The following is a 25293-nucleotide window of genomic DNA, read 5'->3' on the forward strand; positions in this document are numbered from 1 at the left end:
CACCCCCCCGCTCCGGGCAGTGTCACCCCCCCGCTCCGGGCAGTGCCACCCCCCCTGCTCCGGGCAGTGCCAGCCCCCCCGCTCCGGGCAGTGCCAGCCCCTGCTCCGGGCAGTGCCACCCCCCCGCATTTTGCTCCCCAGGGCAGTGCTGCCCTATTTCACTTTCCAGGCCCCGTGCGCGATGGATGTCAGGGGGACCAAGCCAAAACCACCCAGCTGCCATAAGGACGGCCCGCACACGGCTGCGGGGGGGGGCGGCTCCGTTACACTCCCGCATTCATTTTTGAGCTGCAGAGAAACAAAGGCAGCGATCGATTGATCGAGTCCCCTATCACGCCTCTGGCTGTGACCACTACAGCTTGGGAAGCAGATGGAAACCTGGCCGATTGTGCACTGCTCTGCAGGATTGAAAAGTTTCTTTCCACGTGAGTGTGGTGAGCATTAGATAGCCCCAAACTTAATTCCCATTGAAATCAAGTCCCTGCCAAATAACTTCAACTCTTTTATTGGGTATAAAGCTAACCCGCTCTCTTTTAAAGGCCAGGCAGCAGCATTTGAGGCCACAACTCCTTTGCAGTGGTGGATTTCCCAGGCTGGGCTGTACGGGAGGCAAAGGATTTCCCTTTATTGTTCTGAAATTCCCTTTCATAACTTCATGCTCCTGGCTCGGCGAAAGATAACGCCACAGAACAGCAAGTCGGGCTTTGCCGAGGCTGCTGGCAGACCAAGGTTGCCGGCATCCCAAGCTGAGCTCTCCCTCCCCAGGGAACAGAAACTCGTCCTGGGCAGCCTCTCCCCTCTGGGACCTTTGCTTTTCCCTCAAGCTGTTTCAGAATCAGGCTTTAATTTCCACAAGCCCAGCAGAATCCGACATTTCAAAGCGAGGGATAACAAGTGACAATACACCACATCCAAGTAGCTGCAGCCTCGGACAAAACCCAGATCTGGTCCTCAGCCTCCCACTCCCCGTTTCTCCCTTCACCAAAAGCCCAAGCCGATGGCTGATAAACACAAACTCTCCTGAAAGCCTCTTTCCACCCAAAAGGTGGCACTGATGAGCCCACACCAGCATGCTAATGTCCTTGGCTTTACCCAGACCCAGGACTGGGTCTCTCCTGCTCCCATGCTTTTCTCGCAATGTGTGGGTGTTTTCTGCACCTTCCCACACAGCTTTGCAATGAAGCACACTTAGAAATCTTGGCTCTGCTGCTTGTGTAATCACAGAGGAAGCCACTGAAAAAGGCAGCCCCTTGAGGCACCCCTCTATCAACCCATTCTCTATTCCGTTCCCTTCAAATTTTGGCATCATCTTGCTTCAAATTTGCTTAACCTCAAGGAGTAAGTTAACCTAGTGTCCATTTGGGAAGTATTACATGTTAGAAAATAAAGCACAAAAAAACCCAAAACATGACAAAACTTTAATTACACAAGTAAACTTCCCAGTCCTGTCAAAGGGGATATCTGAGTGACCCAGAAACCACAGGCAGTTACCACCAACGTGCATGATCAACACAGGACATCTTTAGGCTGCTTCAGCCTATGTCAATGTGCTTACACATTTTTTATGGATTAGGCTGTGTAAAAAAAATCTTCCTCATCGATAAGATGGAGAGACCACTAAATAACATGCCCTTGTGAGACTGAGTTAAAGCTCAGATGAAGCACTGTGAAGTATTTTGATACTTTAGGAGATGGCACAGGGAGCATAGAACAGCAGCTCAAATACTTGGGGATATCTTTATACATGAAATGAAGGACTCCACATTACTGATTCCTAGGATAACAAGTAATATCAGTAACATTTATGATTCTTCAGAAAGTTTGGTTAAAAAAAGTGAAAGTTTTGCCCACAAGCAAATCTGACACTTTCCTAAATCCTTTAACTGTGCGATACAGGTGAGGTTGCAGGGGCAGAGAAACCCCTCTGAGGTCAACTATCACCATCAGGGCTGTGGGGGGCAAATAATAGCCAAACCCAGCCCTGACATGAAATGGATTCTCTCCTGTCCACTCACTCTCAAGCTCAAGGACCATAACACCAAGCCTACAGCTCTCAACCCTTTCCTCCCACCTTTCACAAGAGACTTCCCCAACATCTAAGCCACGTAGCAGCTCCCTGCTCTTACTGCATCCTCCCAAGCTGTAAATCCAACCAGCAGGAAGCACGGTATCAAATGCTTTTCCAAAAAAGTCTCAACAAATTCTTCCTACTGTTTTACTCAACAGGCGCATCGAGAGCAATAGCAGAAGCAGGCAAATGCAAAACAAACGCTGCTGAAAGAACAACCAGTGTCCGTATCGAATGGCTCCGTCTCCCCGTGCCCCTGCGGTGTGGCTGTAGCATGACCCCCCAAGCTGTGAGCGGTGAGGACCTGGATTAACACCCTGTGGGGCAGGGAGCAGCTAATGCCCTCTCCCAAATTGCCAATAAACCTGCCCAGGCTGCTGTAATGCTGCATTTCTGAACCAAACAAGGCATTTTGTGACTGTGACAGGGATGACCATGAGGACTGAACGCCCATATGCACCACCAGCACCAGTAAACGCCGGCCAAAGGGGCCTGTGCTGCCCTTGAACCGGCCTCATCCTGGCAGAGCTTCATATAGGCAGGAAAACGCACCACTGGGGCCAGGGATTGCCCATTGCAGCCTCTGCCACACACGGCAGCGGTGAGGCTGCTGCCTTCACCAGCCCCAGCAAAATCCCCGCAGCATAAACCCGTGTGTTTAAACCAGTATTTACCATCAGAAAATGATCTGTCACCTCTCTCCACCATGGTTCCAGGTTCCAGTCATGAGCAGCACATTATTCACAAGCACCTGGAAAGGAAACACCAATATTCAGGCAGTTTCAGACTTCCCAAATGCAATCCCTTCCCCTCCTCACCTCAGATGCAGATGCCTAATTTGCCAAGGTTTAGTGGCTGCAAATTTAAAGCTACCGTGTTTTCCTGCCATGTTATTTTATTTCTACCTTCACCGCTTCATAAGGAATATCCCTGCACTGAAGAAGTCAATTTATGACTGATTTTTCTGAGCTCCAGCTCCAACAGCCACATGAATAAATGGAAAAAAAAAAAAACAACCTCACTTTTTTTTTTTTTTAAACTGGATTTTTTTATCCATTGGAGCTGCAGAAAGTGGGGTGGTGGGGATACCACCCCTGACACCCACGTGCCACATTAGACACCCTCTTGGGAGGCCAAGGAAGATGCATCAGTGGTGGGAGGAGGATGTGCTGCAACAGGATGAAGGTGGCTGTTATGGAGCACGAGCACTCATCAAAGGCCACCGGCGCTTGGCTTTTCCCTGCGTGGTCCTGGAGTTGTTTATCCCCGTGGCACAACTGCACACTCTGCTGCTGCATCCTGCTAATAATCGTTCCAGGGCAGCTCTGGGCTGAGAGCTGCTCCCCTCCCTTCTTCAGAGGACAAAGCTAATAGGAGATTTAAATGCATGAAATCATGCCTGAGGAGTTGGATGGGCCAGGCAAACCCTGATGTAAATTAATGCCACCACATCCTCCTGAAAGAGGCTGTTACCTCAGGCAACTCCCTGAATTATGTATAAAATACATTTAACACTTCCATCTGAAAGCAACCAGCACATTTAATGCACAAATGAGTTAAAAATAAACAAACACCTCATCAACACAGGAAGCTTCTAACATAACTGTATAAACCATGACTGATATTATACACTGATTAATTGAATCCCACCCATTACCCTGTTTGGAGGGAGGAAAAACAGTATTTCACCTTGATTTCCACTCTCCAGATTGAGGGGTTGGAGACACATGACTGAATTTGCCTGGTTCTGCATTGTTTTGGTCTGAAATCACCAAAAACCACAGGAGTCTCTACAGAAGGAGCATCTCTGTAGCACTTCGTCAGGATTACTTTGACTGGTCCCTTCTCTCTGCTTCTATAGGAGCCTTTCACAGCCCCGGCCAATGTCATGAAAATCCTGCAGCTCCCTTGAAACTAAGCCCAGATCTGTCCAAATCTTGGATCAGGCTCATAAGCCTCAGACAAGTTTTAAGTTGATGATGAATTAAAGTACAAAGTGAATGTTTTCTACTGCTGGAATTTGTTATTAAAAGTCCTGAGTTTCTGAAGTAGACAGATAGTTCCTAACCGAGTAATTAATTACCTTCCCCATCTCCTCTCAGTGCCGTAAGCCATCCATTAATGGATCCCAATCATCCAAAAGGCACTTAGTACCTAACCATTTTTCTTGAAATTTTGGGGGTGGTGGTATTTTATTGATTTGTTTTTACGAGAACTGCTTGCCTTGTACCTCTATTGGAAGCAACTTGTTCCAGATACTGCCATTTGGAGGTCAGAATGGATACAGGTCTTGTGGTCTCTTCTCATCCCTCATAGAAAAATGCAAAAATTAAAATGATGGTGCATTTTAAAGCAACAAACCAAACAGCCATTTAAATCTAGCTGGGAAGAAGCAATTCTAAATTTCTGATTTATTTCTTTCATGATCCTTTTCAGCCAGTTCTGGTTTGGAGCACGTCAAGAAAAACCCAGCCATTTCAGAGCTGAGCAAAACAATGCACAGCAGCATCCTTAAAATCCAGAAAGAAGCCCCTCCAAAGTTTACAAGTAACATTTGGATCCAATAAAACCACAGGTGCACTCCTTGACCACTGCATTTCTTGGAGCGCACCCATGCTTCCACTCACTCTCGCACGAGGGGGGAAAATCTCAGGTATTGGGGGTCATGTGCATGAAAATCATATGAAAAAAGCCACAAGAAGCAGAAAGCAGAAAGGGAAGGAGCCTCTCTTTAAAGCCATACAGGCTTTAAAGCTATTTATTTCTAGCCTGCAGTTTGCTGCTAGAGCCTCTCGTCCGTAGCTTTTAAGGCTGTTACTGCTGAGGTCTCACCTCTCCTCAGGTTTAAGTGATGCAATGCCAAATCTGAGTCTCAGCAACACGCTACTGTGAAATATAAGCAAGTCCATTATATACACATAGAGTTACCATATTTATAGCCTGTCTACAAAATTTTCTGTCTTTTATCTCAGTAATTGCCCTTTCTAAAAATCACAAGGCCAGGGCAATAATTCAAATAACCTCGGTTTCCCACTAACCTAAATGTTAATCCTAGGCTGGCTCCTGTGATTCAGCAAATCCCTTCCAACATCGCAGGTGTTAAGCAAGCATAATGCTGTTTAAGAAACTCTGTGTGAACTAGAGATGCGTGGATGAGAGCATACCAGCTCACGGGGCACAAAGAGCCGTCCATGCCTACATTCTGTCATGCACAGAAGCATCATTTTATATTTTGTCATCATTCTTTGCTACTTCAACACTGTGGTCACAACTATCTGCTGTGAATAAGTGACCATGGCAGGTGTGTGATTTTTTTGGCCACCGTACACAGCAAAGACCACCCAAGGAAACTCAAAGACCAAGAGAGAGCCAAGAGGGCAGAAAAAAAAGACGGGTTTGAGCTGAGCTGATTTAAGGAGCTTGATTCTCCTCATGCAGACTCCTAATGGGACACACAGGCAGATCTGGGGAGATGATGACAATTTATATCAACTGAGGAGTTGTCTCTTAACGCCAATAACACAATAAAACTTCGTTTTTCTCCTGCCCGTTCTTAGTCTTGATTATTTTTGCTGTAAGTTTTTTGAGGCAGAAGATTCTGATTTCCGGACCTGTTTAGTGTTGTAGGATCAGAAACACATCATGAGCTTCCAGGCAATAGTGCAAGGCAAGTAATAAAAATCTTTATTTTCACTGCCTTCTGTGCCTGTATGTTCTTCAAGGGAAGCCATCAAAAATAGAGCCACCAATTTACAGCTGGAGTCTTCAAAAAGAAACAAGTCCAAGCTTTCATATCCACATCCCTCTTGAAAACAAATGTTTTCACGCCCCGACCTATTGCAAAATATTATCATTTTCAAATAATTAATAAAAAAGTAAAATTTCCAGCTGAAAAGAAAATAATTATAGATGCTAACAAAGCTTACATGGCTGAGAAGATAGGAGGACCTTTTCATAATGACATTAACGAAGCTGTCCCAAACCCATCTTCAGGGAACCTGAAAATTCATGAAAGCTGCAACATCTGGAGTCACAGCCTAGATCGTGGTGGGGTGAAAGCAGCACATTCCCATTTGCAGTGGCAATCCCCACCTGAATTTCTTCCCTTCAACCACTAAATGTGAAGCTGATAAATTCTTACCCCTAATTTCACCCATTTTTTAATAGTGCTACAGGAGCTACAGATTTTTTGAGACAATCCAATCTTTGGCAATGCAACTGCTCTTTCTTTCTTGCTGGAAAAGCTTCCTTGATGTATAAAGCCCTGTATACTTGTACAGAATGAACTCATCAAGTCTCCCAACACTAACAAGTCTGTGGGGTTATCAGTGCTGACATGAGGCTTCCCTCCACTCTTACTCTGCCAGAGTTAATGCCCCAAGAAAGATCAGTGTGTCCCTTTTCAAGTATTAAGTGGGAAAGTTGCTCTACTCATGACCTGTAATGGCAGCAAGGAAACCAGCCCTGTGCAATGCATTCCTCCCTTGCAGATATGAGGGGAGAAAGGACCAGGTGCCCATACTTACTGGGTGGTGCAGGGAGCTGGCTCCTGCTGTGCTGGTAGTGCCAGTGGAGGAGGTGGAAGAGTTTCTTCAGCAGCAGCACGTGGAGCCCAAGGACCAGAATCCCCCAGGCACAACGTACTCTGCAGAACATCTCCTCTGCTGCCAGGTCCCAGTAGCAGCTATTGCCATCTGGCACTGATGCCAGCCCTGCTGCTGCCTTTTTCCAGAAATACCAAGGTGTGACCCATCCCTGCACCCCAGAGCCCTCTAGACATCCTCTCACCAAGCCCCTGCACAGTGCAGTGCCTTACCCCAGCAGTCAGCGGAGGCTTCATCAGCAGACACAGCTGGAATTGTTCCAGAGGACATTCAGATGCCAAGGGCTGCTGGAGCTAAAGGGGCAGGATGGGGTGGCAGGGGAAGGGGACAGCTGCTGCAGACTTACTCATCTGAAAGCAAAGTTGTGTAGCACCTTCCCAGTGCTGCTAGACCAGAGGAGAAGCTACTTGTATCTCTGATCCCTCACATCCCAGTTTTGGGGATGAGCAGGAACCATGGTGTCAGAGACACAAACACTCCCCCAATACCAAGTCATCTGGCTTCAACCAGTGCAGCTCCTCAGTGAGGTGCATGGCCAAGGGACCTTCTCCATCCTCCCTCTCTGGATGTCCTGATTGCTGCCTTATTTGCCTTATTTTAAGAAGGGAATTAAACTGCTTAGAAGCTAACAAAGAAGTTAACTCAGGAATTTCTGCCCATTAATCACTTAATGCTGTGCTCTGGGATTTTCTTTTGTTCAAGCTACGGAGCAGGGCTGGGTAATCCCCATCTTGGGGGAAGGCATCCCACAGTATTTTCATGCGACAGGACTTTATAAAATACAAGATTTTACAGTAATGGCACTATGGTTGTTTATCAAACTGTAACAGGGGATACCACAGCATCATGAGGCTTGCCAGTGGTGGGTCAGCACCAAGGAGTGTTTGAAGTCTGTACAACAGCAGTAGCTGCCAAGGTCAAGAATGCTACAAGCACAGGGTGGGCCCTCTGGAGCTGCGGGTCCCAGGAACCCAGGAGAAGCTTCAGCACAGAGTCACATCCCAACAGATCCAGACTCTTTGGAAACCAAAGGCAAAAGGCAAAGGAAGGAAGGGAATCCTGGAAGGAGCCTCTCCAACACAGAGCAACCAACTTGAGGCAGCTCAGAGCTGACCACACAAGCATAACTTCCTTCTTGCCTTTACTGAGATAGATTAAGTTTAAAAACACTTACTAAAAGACCTGTAACCTTGAAAAATGAATATGCTTTCTGCAGTGCACCCGGATTGCTCTCTTCTTCATCTCAGCAGAGAGCCTCCTTTGCTTCCATCTGTAAGAAAACTGGAAGAGTCAAAGCTGCAGTCGGCCACACCATGAGATGGGGCAGGGGTCCCCCATGGCCCGTAACACCAGGGCACCGAGCGCTGGCAAGCGGAACGGTGCTTAAAGGCATCGAGTGCGCCCACAGCAAGCACAGAGAGGAGTTCCTGGTGTCCCAAGTTTTTATTGCACTGAAGAAGAAATAAATAATCTAAAGGCTGAAACAATCAGACATTAAAGGAAGGGAAAGGCAGTGATTTCCCCCTCCTTGTAGCATCAGAACTGATTTGTGGTGCTGGAGCTTGTCTCAGCCCAGAGCCCTCCCTTGCACCTCCGTGGGTCTCCACCAGGACCGCTGCCTGCAGGCAGGACAGCACTCAGCAGAGGGGCTTTTCCCTGGGGAACAGAAGCAACAGTGATGGGAGTGTCCGTGTGAGACCTCACCCCACCCCACAGCCACTGCCCACCAACACTAAGGTCTGTGCAGGAAATCCTGCAGCATTCTCAGCTGAACCTCCCACATCCCAAATCACGGACACAGGAGAAACGTCTCCTTGTGGGAGCTCACTATGTGATGGGCTCTAAGCAAAACAAGCAAAGATGAGGATAAACGTATTTTGTTAAGGAACTTCTGAATCATCCGTCCCCTCAGCCAGGAGATGCTCTGTTTGGACCCAGCTATGTTGTCAAGTCCCAGGTGTCATGTCAGAAAGGATGTGAGAAATCACTATGAACAGCTCCTAAGACATCATTTCACAGTTTGAGAGTAGAGGTCATTATACTGCATTACTCCATTTAAATGTGAGATCCCAGTTGTGAATATATTTCATAATCTTCTTGCACTTGCCATTGATTCTGGCCTATTGTCTAATGCCTTAAAGTACTTTCTAAGACCTTGGTAATTGAAATGCTGAGGTAGAAAATTACTGTATTACAAGCAGGCAAATTCATGCCAAGAGGAGAAGTGAATTGACCTGGAAGGTCACATTCATCCGTGGCACAGCTGGGAGCGGGGTGCTGGCTCCTGCTGCCGAGGTCACTGCTCCCAGGCACAACGCGTCCCTAGTCACCCAGAGGACATGTGAAATGGGGTGTCGGAAGCTTTTATAGCAGCAATGGTCTTTAGAGCTCAGTAGTGCTTATAATTGAATTCTTTAAAAGGATTATATTGTCCTCAGTAACTCATCACTTCCCTGGATTGGCCCTTTCATTTGCATTTTTGCCCCCAGTTTGGATAAGATTCAAAACCCAGCAATGTTGTAGTTTGCATAAACAAGCAAACCTCAAATACATGAATAATTATTCACATCCTTTTTGTATATATTCAAGTATTCACAAGGCACCATGGCAGCCATTAGCATTTCTAAATGCTTTTTGAAGTGACAGCTTGATTTTTTTTTTTTGTGTCCTTTACTGGAATTGATTCCCAAACTCCTCTCTGCTGATAATCGAGGACTGGTGATAGCGGTCCCGTGAGGCGAAGTCTGCGTTCTCCTCCGTGAGCTGTGTGGTCTCCATGCCAACTGTTGCAAAGGATGGTGTCACCACAATCCGCTCCTTGGGAGATGGCCTTCTCCTGCAAACAGAGAAGCAGAGGTGCCTGCATCACCCCTTGTTTGCCATCCATTAGCAGCCGTGCTCCCGGCTGAGCAAACAAGGCAGGGCGCTTCAAGAAGAGGCTGAATCCTTCTCAACACCCTTGGGAGGCACAGAGCTAATGTGCACCTTCTAAGAAAAATGTTTTCACAAAAAACATACTTCCCCCAGCAAACACTGGAAAATATACATTTTCTTAACAAATAAGTTTCCTCTTTGGATGTTGGCTATGGCAAACACTTTACACACTGTTCAGGAGAATAAGGAGCATGAACCATTTCTAATGAAAAATACCCTTCTTATAGTTAACCTAAGCTTTAGTGTACAATTATTTTTGTAACTCTCTTAAATGAAAGAGATTTTCCTGCAATCTCTTTATCCCAGAGGCTGATTTTAAGAAAACCTTACTGCAAATCAAAACTGTAAGAGCTTATAGCACTGACTCAGACCTCACTGAGCACCTAAGAGCCTTAGATGTGTCAAGGATCCTTGGTTGCCTCCAAATCTCTTACAGACTAATGAGATTTCTTCTTTACCTCCAATTCATTACACATCTTGCCTGGATTTCAAGAAAACAGAGCTTAGGAAAAACCTGTAAATTAATTCAATGCAATTTCCTGCAGCGTAGCAGAGGTGGGCTTCAAAATGACCCACCTGACCCCCAGGCAGATCAGAATTGTCTTTGTGCCAGCATGAGCAGGAGCCCTGGCATTAGGCTAAATTGACTAAGCTGGCTGGCTGATGCAGAGATTGCACTCTGAGGAGAGAGAGATAGGATCAGTTTCTGCCTTGGGCACTCACCAGCTCCCCACTCAGCCCTCCTCAGCAGGGTCTTTGCTCATCAACTGCAGTGACAGAAGCACTAAGGATTGTGCCAGTCTGGTAACCTCCAGGATAAAATCCCCCTGCGACAACAGCATCTTTACCCACAAGAAGTGGGGCTGCTTCTCTGGGAGAGATAGTTTCTCCTTTCCACACATGGTAATTCTCCATGAAGCCTCGCATCTCAACTAGCCTCCCGTGGGGAACATCTGACAACAGGCAGGAGACAGGGCTGAGACACACCAAGGGACAACTGGGAGGAAAAGTCCTGCTCCATCATCATAGCTGCATGGACCTAAAATGACCTGCCATGAATCTGCCCAGATGCTGAGGTGGAACTGGAGAGACAAGTGTCCAGAATATGAAGCAGCGGGGTCTGACTCACTGGGCCACAAGTAATGGGGCACAGCCCAGCCCCATGCACCCTGTCCCCATCCTCATCTCCTCACCCCTGGCTTGAGGTCAGCTCATGTCACCGGTCAGCACACGTGAAAAGGGGTGGGGAACAACCCTTTACTCCAAATGAGAGATGCAGAAAACAGTGCACACCCTCTACACCCCCACACTCCTCTTCTGGGTAGTCTGCCTAACCTGGGCATCAACCCCTAACGCTTAGGCAAATGGGCAGCTTTACACAACTGCTGTGAGAAGAGGCAGTAGGTGCGTGAACAAAGCTATCCGTGGCAAGAGATGTGCAGGACAGGTGGGTCTTCAGGGACCCAGTCCCATACTTAGACACATCCACTGGTCTGATAGAGAGAGGGATGGATGTGATGCCAGAGAACTGACTTTGTTCTGGGCCATGCCACAGACCTGCCACGGGGACCTAAGAGAGGTCCAGTCATCCCTGGCTTCTCTCCCAAGCCACCCCTGCTACCAAAGGCATATGTCCATGTTATAGGCACTGTGGGCAGAGGTAGGAGCTGGAAAGATAGGTATGGGCATTTGCCAGTGTGCTTAAATGCCCAGACTTTCATTCATTTTAAAGAAGCCACCAAATTTGCAAACATAATGCATGGCAGCTCATGTTGTGCGTCCTTACTACAGTGCTTACCCACCTCAACAAAAAAGCAACCCAAGAAATTGCGAACCTCAAAATCGAACTGCATTGTACAGCAGCAGAGATGGTCACCACCCTCTATGGGAAACCCAAATGGGATACAATTAATTATTAATAGGACCAAAACAGATTAACAAAACTAGTTAATAGCCAACCAAACAAAACCCTTAAGGTCTTATGGGAAGCAAAACCTCAAGACAATGCTACTGCAGTCCCTCAGTACTCAACAGCTCCTTCACTGAAGACTTTGTTTATTGTATTTGCCCTGTAGCTATCGAGGCTTCCCCCACAATTTCCTCTGAAATTCGAGCACAGCTGCCACATGTGCCTGTTCCACCACTACCACAGTAATTCATTTTCAATGAATGGTGGGTGGAAAAGATGGAGTTTCCTGTTCCTCATTTCCTACCAGATTTTCCAGTTCTAACCCGAGCCACCAAGGTTGAGCACAGACCTTTGGGGTAAAGATAAAGCTTCAGGCACTGAGATATGGTTAGCAGCTGACATGTCCACACATAAGGCAAAGACTCCAGTTCTCCCACTTATGTGGCCAGCCATACACCAGGTTAACGGGAGCAGACAGTTATTTTTACCATTATGAATAACTTTGAGAATGCAAGAAGGGACTGCCTAAGGTAATAAGCAAGTCAACTCTGCCGTCCCTCCCTGTGCACATTAATGGGTCATGGGAACAACAAGCACTGCCTTGGTCACTGCCAAGTGACTGGTACCAACCTGCATGAGGTGATCAAAACTGACTTAATCCAGCTGAAGAAACTGAAATTCGCTGCTGCTCCTACAGAGAAAGGCACGAGAAGTCAGTACACTGCTAATTCTCTCATAATAGCATTACACCACTGAATTTTTGCATAAATCTCAAACCAACATACTTGTTATTAGCCCTCAGTACACAAAGATTTTGCGATGGTAAGAACACTCCTGCAGTCTCCACACGCACTGCGGCTTTTCAATGATTGTCAAGAAACTTAACCCAAATTTCGCATGGAGAACAGCTCTCCCTTCCCAGACTGACAGCCTGTGAAAATCCCAGTAAAGCAGTGAGCAAAGCACAGACACCCGCTGCAGTACCTTTTCCTCCCTGGACAGTAAAGATCATTCCCACTGCAGGGATGGGGAGACAGAGGAGCCATTCAGCCAACCTCAGCCAGCATGGCTGTGATCTCACCGTTCCTTCCCTCTTGTCTTACCCCATGGAGAGTTGGCTTAGCTTATTACACCAATTTTTTCTGATTTCTCTGTAGATTTAGTGTCCTGCACTGGCTCACTGCAGGGCAGGAAAGTGCCCAAGCTGTCAGCAAAAGCAGCAGCAGAAGTTTGTGGTGAGGGAGAGGGAGGAGAACAGAGACCTGGCAGCGCCTGCTGGATTTGGCTTAGGCTGTTGGGGAGGAAGAGCAAGAAGGAGGAACATGTCAGAATCCCAGAGGATTTCTGTTCTGAATATCTTCCTCTAGTCCTTGGTCCAGAGCATCTCTCAATGCAGTGTCTTCCAACTCTTCTAGACAGAAGGGTTGTACAGTCCTTTGGAGAACAAACTCACAGACTACTGGATGCCACATGACCACAAAATAACGTTCACTCACAGCCAAATAAAAAACAGGCTGAACTTTTGAGTGTTCATTTCTAATGTTTTCTTTGCCATGCATTGTTTTACTGTATGCATGGGAATGCATGTGCAAAAGAAACCAAGAATAAAATGTCTAATGACACTGCTATTTGTCAAATCACCTTCCAAAATCCACTACACACTGACAGAATTTCTTTTTAAAGTCATTTTGGGTAAATATTTCAAAAGCAGATAACAGAGATATAATATAGTGAATATACAAAGCCAAAGAAAACTCCAAAGCCTGAAAACATTATTTGTGTTTTGCTTAATATATGGGTGCCATAAAAAACTTTGTTGGAACTGAGACATATTTCAAAAGATACAAATTAGGAAGTACAATCTCAGCTCATTTCTACTATCCCATATGGATACATGGAAAAGAAGTTCCTTAAGTAGAAAGAAAATTGCTGAGCAATGTTTTGATGGTTACTGAGTGACAACTAGTTTTGGATTTATTGTCAGGGTTTCTGAATCTAGTGCCTACTTAGATAACCTTTCGTCTAAATAAACCCGGGTAGCTATTTCTGCATTGCCTAAAAGACAAGAACTCGGGCTCTTGATTTTTCTCATCCAGGACAAAAAATTGCACACCCATGCGTGCATGCATGCACCCATGTATGTATGTATGCACCTGTGTATACGTAGGCACAAGTACATGAGTAGACACACACTGTGTGTATCAGCCTCTCCCCTCAGAGACACAGACCAATGCAAAACCCTCCTGCAGCCGTGCCAAGGACCTGTAGGCTCTCATGAGCTGCTTTCTGAATGTGCTTCACTGTTTAATTTTGGACTTGTTTAAGCCGATCACATGCACAGACCTTTCTAACGCCCTCTGCCTAAAAGTATTTTCCCAGATTATGTTCCTAATATATTCAAAACTGTTTAGTTCTGGAATCAAAAGGCTCTCTTGTTCCACAGTTATGAATGCTGAGATTTAATGAGATAATCGTCATAATTCCCATTTTCCTTAAAGTTTTCTCAGGTGGGTTTAGATTGATTAATTAAGTTTATTAAAATGTATTTACAGCAGATTTTTCTCATTGCTGTGATACATTTACAATCTGCCGTCCCTGTTAAGTCTCAGTATTAGTATCTGGCTTTGCCATTTAAAATACAATGCAATAAAGCAATAAACATGTTCAAACTATCAAACCAATGCTAGTTACAATTAGAATCCAACATGATATTAAAGACTTGGAGAGAAATTTATTAAAACTAGCAATGAAACAAAACCTCATCATTCACTGTGTCATCTGCATATTAAACACAAGAGTCTCAATTCCTAATTAAGTTAAATTAAAGTTCAATGAATTTTTAAGCAGGTTTAATAATACAGAAATAAAAAATACTCACCAAGGGGGAGCCCTGGGCTCACTTGGCCGATGTAGAAATACAAAATAACCGCTGCACCCAGGCTGACAAGGGTGTAGATCCACTGAATGACAAACATTATGATGAGGGACACGATTGCCTGTTGGAGAGACACGGTTTGGTGTTGCCCCAGAGTCCGTAAGATAATATAATGATGCCAATCTGACAGTCCTTATTCTACAAAGCCCAGCAGCCCCACTGACCTCCTCTCTGGCCCTGTGGGACAGCTGGCAGTGCATGCCCAGGCAGGCTGCTCACCTTCAGACACAGCCTGACACCAGGTCAGCAGTCTGTTCCTCACCCTGGAAAGATGAACATGCATTGCAACTCTAACAGAAACTCTTTAATAACTGAGGCAGTGAGGCTTTCAAGTTGTTACGAGAGCATCAGCAAATGCTCTTTTGTTTTTACTGGAAATGCTGCATCTTGGTTTTAAATACAAAACCAGTGCTTTGATGGCATCTCCCCACCTCCATCTTTCTCAGGGTCTTGTTGGGAGCACTGTGTAAGAGACATGCACAGTCAGAACCCAGGACAAAGGCACTTGGAATTATCCTGATGAGTATTTTGGTTTAGGTGTCTCCCTCCTAATGATGCCCTGGGATGGGGACACAACAGAGGCTCTGCTTGCACAAGACCTGCTGCACAGCCCAGGTCCTGCCCGTCGGAGGAATGATGCCAGCTGCAACCATGTGGGTGGATGGATGCTCCTGGGCATTGGTGGCTGAGGCTGGCAGTGCAGCAGAACCCCTGGGGAACCACACCATCTCCTGCCTGCAAAACACTCCACAGCATGTGGGTTTTGGCCTCAGGTAGAGCACTTCCACACAGTGTTATCTGAAAAGATTGGGGTATGGCATGGCTCAGGTTTCTTGGCAATGAGGTTCCCATGTTATACAGAGCCTTGTTTGGTCTCAGTGTTGAAAGGAGAGACAGCACGGGTTTACAGTGTCATCTTCAGCAGCACGGAGGTAGCTTTGAGTTCAGTAAGCTACCCTGTCCTAGAGGCAGCGTGGACCTCAGGTCTCTGCTTGGGCTACTCCAAGAGGAGTACCCAGAGGCTCACCAGCTCAGGAGGCAGATTTGGCTCAAGGGGCATATGAACGGGGGCAGGGGTAGAATCTTCGTGGATGAGGTAAGGAACAACAAGGGGCAGCATGAGGAGAAACAACTAGAGGAGTCCAGACTGACACAACTGGTGAAGCTCAAAGAGAGAGAGGGCAAAGGGGAAAGGAGCCAGGATGAACAAATGCATCTGATGTTTGCTTCTGTGATTTTATTTTGCATTGATGATCCTTTCTCTGCTCTGCTGCAACTTCCTTCCAAGACTGACTATTGACAGGAAACCAAATCTGCTTTAATGAACACATCAGACATCTCTGTAAAGCAAATTCCCCCACGAAGGCCAGGAGCCGACCACTCTGCAATGACACAGTTTGGGAGCCACATTAGTTGCTGGGCCCAGAGACAGCATCAGGGTGCAACCTCCTAAAGATGTCATCGCCAGAGAGGAGCCTCCACATCCACCCCACCCCCGGCACCGCAGTCCGGTGGGACCCCTCACCAGAAGCCAGCTGCTGGCAGCAGCAGCAGTGAATTTGAAAAGTAGGTGTCAAACTCCATCTGAGGATTGAACTAAAAGGGTTTGGTGTGTTGTTTGAGTGGGTTTGTTACATTTTACACACAGCTATGAAATCCCCATCTATGCAGCAAAGCCATATGGGTCATTCATTATGCATATCTGACCCTTTCCCTGTCATCTGCCCAATAATCCATCTTCCCAAGATGAATTTAAATGTCTTAAAACTCCTCGACAGCTTGAGACAGAAGCTATTTAAAAGCTATTTATTCTTAAAGTAACATGCTGGACGAATGCTTCGCTTTCCTCCCTCAGAAGATGGAATTTCACAGCTGGGCTGCTGGTATCAGGAGGTCAGCACTAATGAAACTCCACCCCAAGCCTGCAGAAACTGGCTCATAAATAAAAGCAACACAGCTCTGAAGCTAATGTCTTACTCCATCCCACAGCAAGAAAAAGCAGGCTGGCACACAGTAAAAAAGGGACACTGTTTTTTTTTTTCCCAGTCAGACATGCATCTCTGAAGTCCTAAGATACAAAATTTTTGGTTTGGCTTGAGGTTTGGGTTTTTGCTGTTGTTTTAATTAATATGTCATCTGGCTTTCTCTGAATTTGAATGGCTGGATGCATGGTACCTTGAGTATTTAATTCAGGTGACCCGCAATACTAGAAACAAAAGCCATTTTAAAGTACCGGAGTGCATTTACACTGCAGTAGGGGAGGAACTTCCTCATTTTGTCCCATCACAAACCAGTGCTCAAAATAAAATTACTTACACCAGCAAAAGAAATCCAATGGTTGAAGAATTTGGAGTAGAAGGATTCTGGTATTTGCTGAATTCCCAGCTCTGGATTTTGTTGCTTTATAGATGATTCTACAGGAAAAGAAAGAAAGAAGAAAAAAAAAAAAAAAGACATTAGAAAGGAGCTACAGTGGAATATTTTCTATTTTACATTACCAGACTCCAGAAAACCGAAGCAGAAGTTCTAGCTGACAGCAGCATATGGAAGAATTAAACCCAAACCTCTATAAAGAAAGCAAAAAAGAAGTGCGAGAAAAAAGCCAAGTTGCTAACTCTGGTGCTGAGTCCATTTGAAGGTCACATCTGCCTATCTCTGCCTCAGTTCCCCTGTTTGCGGAAGAAGACAAATAAAGCTTTTCTCCATTGGAAGGGTTTACAAAGCTTAACTGACTAATGCAGATAAAACACTACAGCACTGAGATGACAAACTCCAAGCAAACACACAGTATCAAATACCCCTATCACCAACAAAACCAATTCAGACTCTTAGCTGTGGATGTTGAATTAAACTCCACCCATGGCACAAGGACCACTGCATTTTGATAGCCTAAGTTTTAGGCTCACACAGCTCCATCCCTCCTACGCTGCACCAAGATGAAGTAAACTCCAAGATACACTCCAAACCTTTTTAATGTACAGTGCTAAGAGTGCATGTGTAGAATAATGAGTATATAGTAAATAACCCTACACTAAATATAGTCCTGCCTGCTTTCCTGTGATTAACCTGCCATAGGAAATTGCACTGGATGCACTTTGATGAACTCTACCCTCACTTGGAATAAATGATATTATTACTATGAATCACCAAGTGACAGCCCCATACAAAGCTAGTTTCACACCTGCTTCAGGAAAGGACTGAGAGGATCAAGGTTATACACCATTCCCCCATGAGCATGGAGACATCCATCTCGTACAGCCCTTACCTTCTCCCCTCCTGCTGGAGAGCGCCGGCACCTCACTGCAGAGCTGCACTCCCCGCTCCAGCAGCCCGGGTGGCTGCTGGGCATCTGCAGCAGATGATGAGCATGGACCCATGTCACGCCGACAGCCCTGCTCAGCCAGGTCCTGCTGGCTCTCGTCATGGGGCTCTGCAGTCTCATCACAGCCGTACTGAGCTGGGGGAGCATCATGGTGGAAATCCAGGAGAAAGCTGTCTTGTAAGGTCTGCTTGGCTGGCTTCTTTGCCTTCTTTAGTTTGACCTTCTGGGTTAAATTCTCGGCTTCTCCTTTTTTGCAAGTACCTGTCTCACTACGAAATGGTTTAAAAAGTTGGTCCATGTCTTTTGTGAATTCTAGCAAGGTACCATTTGACCTGCTTTGAATTACTCCATCTGCTGCACGGCTGGAGGGTTTGTTGAAAATTAAAGGCTGGGAAGAGTGAGCAGGTCTAGCATTTTCCAGCTGGGTCTCATGAGGTTTCTGCTGAACGTTGTAGCTCAAGGACACCGAGAAATAGGAATAGTCTACAGCAATATATGTCAACATGAAGTTGATGGTGACTATGGGAGCAAGAACGTTCACTTGCCCAATGAAGACAAAAGCCATGGTGATGAGACTTGTTAAGCAAATTGCAGCCACTGGAGTCTTGTTGGGTCCTTTCTAGTTCATAAATAAAACAAACTTACATTTAAATTAATAACCATGAGCCTCACTGTGAGGATTCTCCACTTGCTCAGCTGCCATGGGTGGTTACCTGGGCAGTCTGCAGTATCCCCTTAGTCATGACATACATGCATGCATGTGGAAGCAGAGGCTCACCAGCTTAATAAATTAAAGAACAGGCTGGAAGCCAAAAGCTGCTGAGCTTCCACCTCACCTCTGAGCCATACTCAAGCTTTGTCTTTGGAAAATTAATCCACTCTCACTCCATATCTCCATGGTAAAACAATGTCATTAAAGCAGCAATAAACCTTCAGAGAGATTTGTGGGGCTTGTGGGAAGTCTGGCAATAAAATGCGTTAATTAGAGTTAACTGTTCGTCTCTAATTTCTCTACAGGACTGCCAATGGAAAGGCTTTGACTGCCAGACACAGTCAAGGAAGCTCTGCCTGAATGGAGCAGTGCCACCTTCACATCAGCAGCTTCTGGCCCTGCCCTGACATGAGGCTGAGCTAAATCCATGGTCTGCTGAGCCTGGGCACTTGGGGTTTCACTCCTTCCATCCAACCAAGCCACATCTGCCCAGCACAGGAGGAAAGCAGCAGAGAGGTTAGGCAGCCGGGATGCTGGAGGGTGGGAGTCAGCCCCCAGCAATGCCAGGTATGCACTGGGAAGGCAGGCAGCCAGGAGAAACACTACCTGATCTTCAGCTTTGGGGTGGGGTGAAGGCAGGGAGAGGAGGAGAAAAAGAGAGACAAAGCAAAGGGCATCAGGGCTGGAAAGACTTGAGCCAGCACCTTATTAACTTTAATCCCAGGTCTAACATGCCCTTCCTTGGACCAGGCACTGTCTTGGTAGTTTTGGTACCCAAAAAGCCTGTGCAGGCTGCATAAAGACCTTGCTGGAAATTATCTTATATCTTACAAAATATCTCAGGTTTTCACTTACTGTATGTGCTTTTTTAATAAACACACAGCTCAAATGGAATCTATTTCTATTTCCTCCACTCTTATTTATTAATAGAAAAGGGGACCTGTTCTGGACCTTATGCCTTTTCACAATGAAATAGAAATACAACTCGAGGACAAAAGAACACAGCTCTCAGAAAGCATCTTCAGTATCAGAAAGATGTACTGAGATGGGGAACATATGGGACAATCTCAGGATGCCTTTGGCTTGGGTTTAACTCTACAGAAAACACTTGTGTCCTTCCCATCAGCTGGGTTATGGTGACTACAACACTTTCTTCAACCACGGAAAAGAAGAACTGATGTGGAACAGATTGGTAAGGGCAAACTAAATTTATTAACTCTCCATAAACCAAATCTAGACAATTTTCAAGGTGTCAGAGAGAAGGAAAGGAGAAAAGTGATCTGCCTTTGATTTCTCACCTCTTTTTGAGCCCTTCCCATCATGGCACTCTGCCCACACAGGGTTCAGAGCAGAAAATTTGACAGAAAGAAAGAAAGAAAACTATCAAAGAAGAGAAGGAATAAACTTTGCAGTCAACTTTGCTAAATCTCTGAGAATTTCACAAGGGTTGCCAAGTGGAGAACAGCCTGATCTGGGATCACCTGACAACTGCCTTCAGGAGCTGGAAGTTTTTGCTGTCATTGTTACTGCTGCTTCCCCTATAATTATTACTATTTATTATTATTGCTATTATTATGTCTTTAATTTTAGAAAGATACCTTGAGAAACATAAAACAAAGGACAGAAAATTATTATACTTATAAAACTTAAATATTTTTAAACGTTCATAAATATCAATATTGTAAAATATTTTTCTGTATTTACAAGCTGCCCTAAAGGAGCAAAACATCATAAAGTTTTGCAGCCACTCAGTACACAGTCAGGTACTGCAGGTTATTGAGAGTGAAGGAATTATTTTCTTCCTGTTTAGAAGAAAAGAATACCATAAGAAATTGTTTGCTACTACAGAGTCCTTAATGACTGGTACTTTGACTGATCTCAGTAGAATGACTCATGTGAATGAGGATTATTTGTGAGGACAAGAATAAAGCCTCCTGTCATATTCAAAACAAGGCTTTGTTTCAAAGCATATCTAAAGCTTAGCAGCCCCCTAACTTAACCTTTTAAATCTATTATTTGTTTTTATTTTATAGTGTCCAAAAGGCACCTTATCTTACAAAGAAGTGTCCTTTCCTCCAGTGTGCACAGACTGAATCCACAGCACCACAACTAGCCATGTACTCAGCTATGAGGTTATCAAAGAGGATAGGAACAGCTCAAAGAAAATGTGCAGGAAAGAAGAAGAAAAAAAAAAATAAAGAGGCAGTTGCCATCCATTTCACCAAGTGCTTGGACAAAAGCTTCAGGCCTCTGCCCTGGACAGGGGAGCAGAGAAGTGCTAGGTACCTCCCTTGGTCACAGTTAGGTTCAGCACCAGCATAAATAAGGCACTTTCAGAAAAAAACCACAGGCAAAGTTATATCATAAGTGGTTGTTTTACTGGGGATGTCTCGAAGAAGCGGGTCTGAAGGAGGAGGGGGACGGAGGCAGCCCAGGGAGGGCTGTCTGTGTGTGGGGGCAGGACAGACAGCCCTGGGGCTGGGGTGCAGAGGTGGGTGAGTGAGATGCTGGAGTGAAGCAGGGCTGCTCCTGCGTGGTGCTGAGCCCCACAGGAGGGTTCAGGGCAGAGGCGGTGCAGCACCGGGGACAGGCAGGGAAAGGACTACAGGAAGCTAGGCTCTTGGTTTTTTAATAAAACCACCCATTTCCTGGCTTTTCTGACTATGCATAGGGTACCAGATCCCAAGTCTTTCCCTCCTGGCATTTCATACATCCCCCACCTCACCCCACAGACACATAGAAATCCTGGCTTCTTGAATCACCAGTTTTCCTTAAGGTGAAGGTTTGACAGCAATCTCACAGAAAGGATGACTAACCCCCCGTCCAAGGAAGGCAAGCATGGGGATCACGTTCTCCTGGGCGATGCACTGCAGGATCCTGGGTGCTCCATACAGCCCTCCCATGCAGGAGGCCAGGGACGAGATGTACAGGCCTAGCAAAAACAAGAAACCCACCAAGGATACCTGGAGGAAGCAGAGAGAATGCAAAGTTGATTATATTGTTCTTTAAACACCCCTAAGGAGTCTTAAATACAGGTATTTTAAGAGATGACATACATGTTGTAACATTGCTAAATGAACAGAATGAGCCCTGGGAAAGCAGCAATTTAACTGGTCTGTGGTATAAAATGCAAGCAATTAATACAGGAAAATTATCCCATAAAAGTAATTTAATACTGAACATCCTGTACCGACAGAGCAATTTGACAAGCTCATATCCAAGAAATTCTTTGTCACTTGGAGCAATTGCAGCAAAGCAGCAGCTATTAGATTCCACTTAAGTAACTGGAAGTGAGTTTATTTCAGGAGAGATCACTTATATACAGAGCACATCATACAGGAAAAGCTGCCCAGGCTTCCAACCATCCAAAACAGGAAGACAAACCCCTGTGTTCCAGAGGGGAAAACCAATCCTGAAAGAAAATCCACAGTAAAACCAAATCCAAATTGCCACTTAAAAAAATGGCATCTCAAAGAATACGCTCTGAAGGATATAATACAGTGACCTTATTTTCCTGTCTTCAATGAGAAAATAATTTTCTTCAGCCAACATGAATCTTTAAAAAAAAAAAAAACGTTTAAAGCCATAGTGATAACAAGGCTGGGATTATTACAGGTTTCTAGTGAGCACCCTTTCAAACTGGGAGCATCTCCTGCAGGCAGGGAGGGAAAGGAGGGCAGCTCCTGGTCTATCACACAGAAGCAAGGACTGGGGTCTCCCTGCTGTCAAGAGCTGCAAGCACAAGCAGTATATCTAAAAAAGCCCACCCAAATACACAAAACCCCACAATATGAACACTGTGCGAGAAAGCTTTGAAATGGGAGTGCTCCTGGTACCATGGTGTAAGTGTGTGGGCAGACACAGCCAAGGAGACTAAGGTCTAGGGTCACCTGAGCCATGCCCAAGTCCTGCAAGACCACATGTGTCTGACAGCCACCCCCAGAGAAAGGCAAGGCGTGGGGGGTAACACCAGCACAAAGGCCAGGCAGGGAGGAGGAAAAAAAAAAAAAAAAAAAAAACATCTTGCCCATACTCCACTGAAGTGAGCTGCTGGAGGCACACACAGATATCTGTGGCAAGGGATGTCACCAGATGCAGGTCCCCTGCATCCCACACGTCCTTTGTTCCCACCTCCTCTTGTGGAAAATAAGGTCTAAATGAACATGGGTACTCCCAGCTTCTGACCCTCTTGAAGTCAGGTGACACACGCTTTATTAGAAAGAATTACACACATTTGCATGGCTAAAGATGATTCAAGCTACATCTGCCTTTTCCTCATCTATGAAATCCACACACAGCAAAAAGGAGATCGGGTAAAAAGCCATTAAATGCTTGCTGTTTGGGGAAGGCATGTAAAATTAATGTCGTGGTACAGAACTGTTCAAATTTCCTGCCACAACATTTCTTTTCCCTATGACAATCCACTTGGCCTTGTGAATTTTATCCTGTGGGACAGAAGAAACCTGAGGTAAAGATGAGCAGATATCAGCCTTCATTAGACACTCAATGGGGATTCTCCCCTTCCCTCTCCTCTAATCCTGCCTTGCTTTGAGAAATACTTGGAAGAAACAATCAGTTGTGCCAGACATCATATGTTATTTTAGCTGCCAAAAATTTTTGCATTTAAATGTACTGCTTGACATTCAAATCAGGGTTAGAGGGGAAGAGTCCTTTTCACCAAGGCTGATGAAAGGGTTTGCTGGGGGTTTTGAGCATGGAGAGTGTGAATACTTTGAAAGAAACTGGCACTTCGAGCTCATTAGTAGTGAAATTACTGAATCTCAGTTTTATGTTTAAAAAGCCAAACAAGTATTGTAAGGGAGAAAAGCAGTCAAGCACTCGCTCACCTGTGAGTGACAGAAAGGGAGAGTTTGGGTGTATAATGAGCTCTCCCCCCTCCCTCTCTTCACACAAAGTCATTAAAATCTAAAGCAGCTTGTAATAACTCAAAGAAGCAACGTGAATATTGGGATTGCACCATTGTTTTGTTCTATACTAGGGTTTTGTTTGACTGTTTGGGGGTTTATATTTAACATTATTAAATATCTTCACATTCTTTCATTCTTTACTGGGAGATGTTTCATTCCCCTCCCCTCACAAGGGTTTTGAAGTTAAAACACAGCTTTAACAATCTCTTTCTCTTCAGCTGTTTCATTTTAAGCTGATTCTTTTAGTTATTGTACTTTTTGCCCACTAAATCACTGACATACAAAGACAATGCCTTAAAGCAGGTAGGCTCATTTTTTTTTTCCCCTAAAATAGAAATTATTTTTTACCTTAGCAGGAAGTGGCAGGAGCACCACCAATAATTTGGAGGTTATTCTGGGGGCTAGAGGAAGTCTAAAGCTACAATTACTTTGAAAGAAAACAAAGCCAGAGTTTCAAATTGATTTTGGATTTAAAAAATATTACAAATCAAATAAATGGCAAACATCTCGATTTTAAATTAATCATAAGAAATAGTGTCAAATATGGTGAACCCATGATTTTGAGTTAATGCTGAATAACAGAAGGTTAGCCCTTCCATATCCCATTTAAAGTAAGACAATAGCACACACCAAAACCTTTTTGCTCTCTTTTTAAAGGCCTGCAATGATAAGGTTCATTGCCTCTAACACTACAAACCTTCCTCATGTATATACACCCATGTGGAATGTCTCGAGTTTAATAATCCTATTGCTCGCCCTGCAATTACAGCCCGGTAGATATGGAAATGCAAGCTTCACTTGACTTAGTAAAGATAAGCAGTGGGGTTCTTTAGAGATTTCAATTTGGTTTAAGCTTTCACCAGCAAGAAAGGATACACTGAATAAAATACAGCATTTATCATTAGACCACATTAGCATATTTTAGCTTTTAAAGCTATTGCTGGGTGATTATGCCAAGATTCAGCATTACTGGATATGCTAGCGAATGCAAAGCTATTCAAACCAGTTGTACACTAGGATTTGCAATGGGGGAATCCCCCTGAATTTCAATGAGGGATGGGCACCCAAATTCCTTAGGCTTTTGGAAAATTCAAGCCTCCAGTAAGGCAGATGGCAACCTGAAAGCACCGTTCTATAAAACCACACTGGGTTATTCAAACAAGTTACCTTCTCTGCTATCATGAAGTCATAGCGGAGTGACTGACGGGTACAAATGGCTCCCAGCAAAAAAACAAAGACCATGTACAGAAACCACCTGCAAACAATAAAAATAAACTATTTTTTTCCAGCAAGAGAAGACCATTGAGAATTCTGCCCATTAGCAGAGCCAGGAGAAGGTCAAGTACCCCCAGGCTGGGTCTTCAACCACTCTGCATGGGCTGTTCCTGCATGATTTAGCCTCAGGGCTAAATTTAATACTGGTCCATGTTACCTACCCACTACAATGCGCCAGGGACAGCCACAGCGTGACTGTACAGTACCCCTAAGGGGAAGTTACCTGCACTCTTGATGTGTGCATGGGGGAGATAACTGTAGCAATAGGACAAGGGGTAATGTTTTTAAACTAAAAGAGGTAGATTCAGACTAGAGATAAGGAAGAAATCTTTTATGAAGACGGTGATGAACCACTGGAACAGGTTTTCCAGAGAAGGTGGTAGATGCCCAGCCACCCCCCCCCTCCCCGGGCAGTGTTCACCAGGTTGGACGGGGGTCTGAGCAACCTGGGCTAGTGGAAGGTGTCCCTGCCCATGGCAGGGGGGTTGGAACTAGATGATCTTGAAGGTCCCTTCCAACCCAAACCATTCTGTGATTCCATGATTCTGCAGGTACACGGGTCCCCTCATCTGGCAGTCAGCCTGCTCTACAACCTCAGTCATGACC

At 45.2% G+C, this 25293-nt stretch overlaps 1 protein-coding gene across 1 annotated transcript in view; it reads right to left on the reverse strand.

The window, feature by feature from the left end:
* Positions 1-8107: 8107 nt before the first annotated feature.
* Positions 8108-25293, reverse strand: part of SLC12A8 (solute carrier family 12 member 8) — a 57242-nt gene continuing 40056 nt past the window's right edge. Inside the window, exons 8-14 of the mRNA XM_026853084.1 lie at positions 24580-24667; positions 21301-21447; positions 17716-18391; positions 16767-16864; positions 14394-14511; positions 12146-12206; positions 8108-9508 (exon numbers count right to left, since the gene is read on the reverse strand). Coding sequence (XP_026708885.1) covers positions 9343-9508; positions 12146-12206; positions 14394-14511; positions 16767-16864; positions 17716-18391; positions 21301-21447; positions 24580-24667 — 1354 coding nt within the window. The 3' untranslated portion in view covers positions 8108-9342. The remainder of the gene's footprint in view (positions 9509-12145; positions 12207-14393; positions 14512-16766; positions 16865-17715; positions 18392-21300; positions 21448-24579; positions 24668-25293) is intronic.

Source organism: Athene cunicularia (assembly GCF_003259725.1).
Source record: "Athene cunicularia isolate RWA chromosome 7 unlocalized genomic scaffold, athCun1 chr7_part1, whole genome shotgun sequence".
NCBI classification, from domain to species: domain Eukaryota; kingdom Metazoa; phylum Chordata; class Aves; order Strigiformes; family Strigidae; genus Athene; species Athene cunicularia.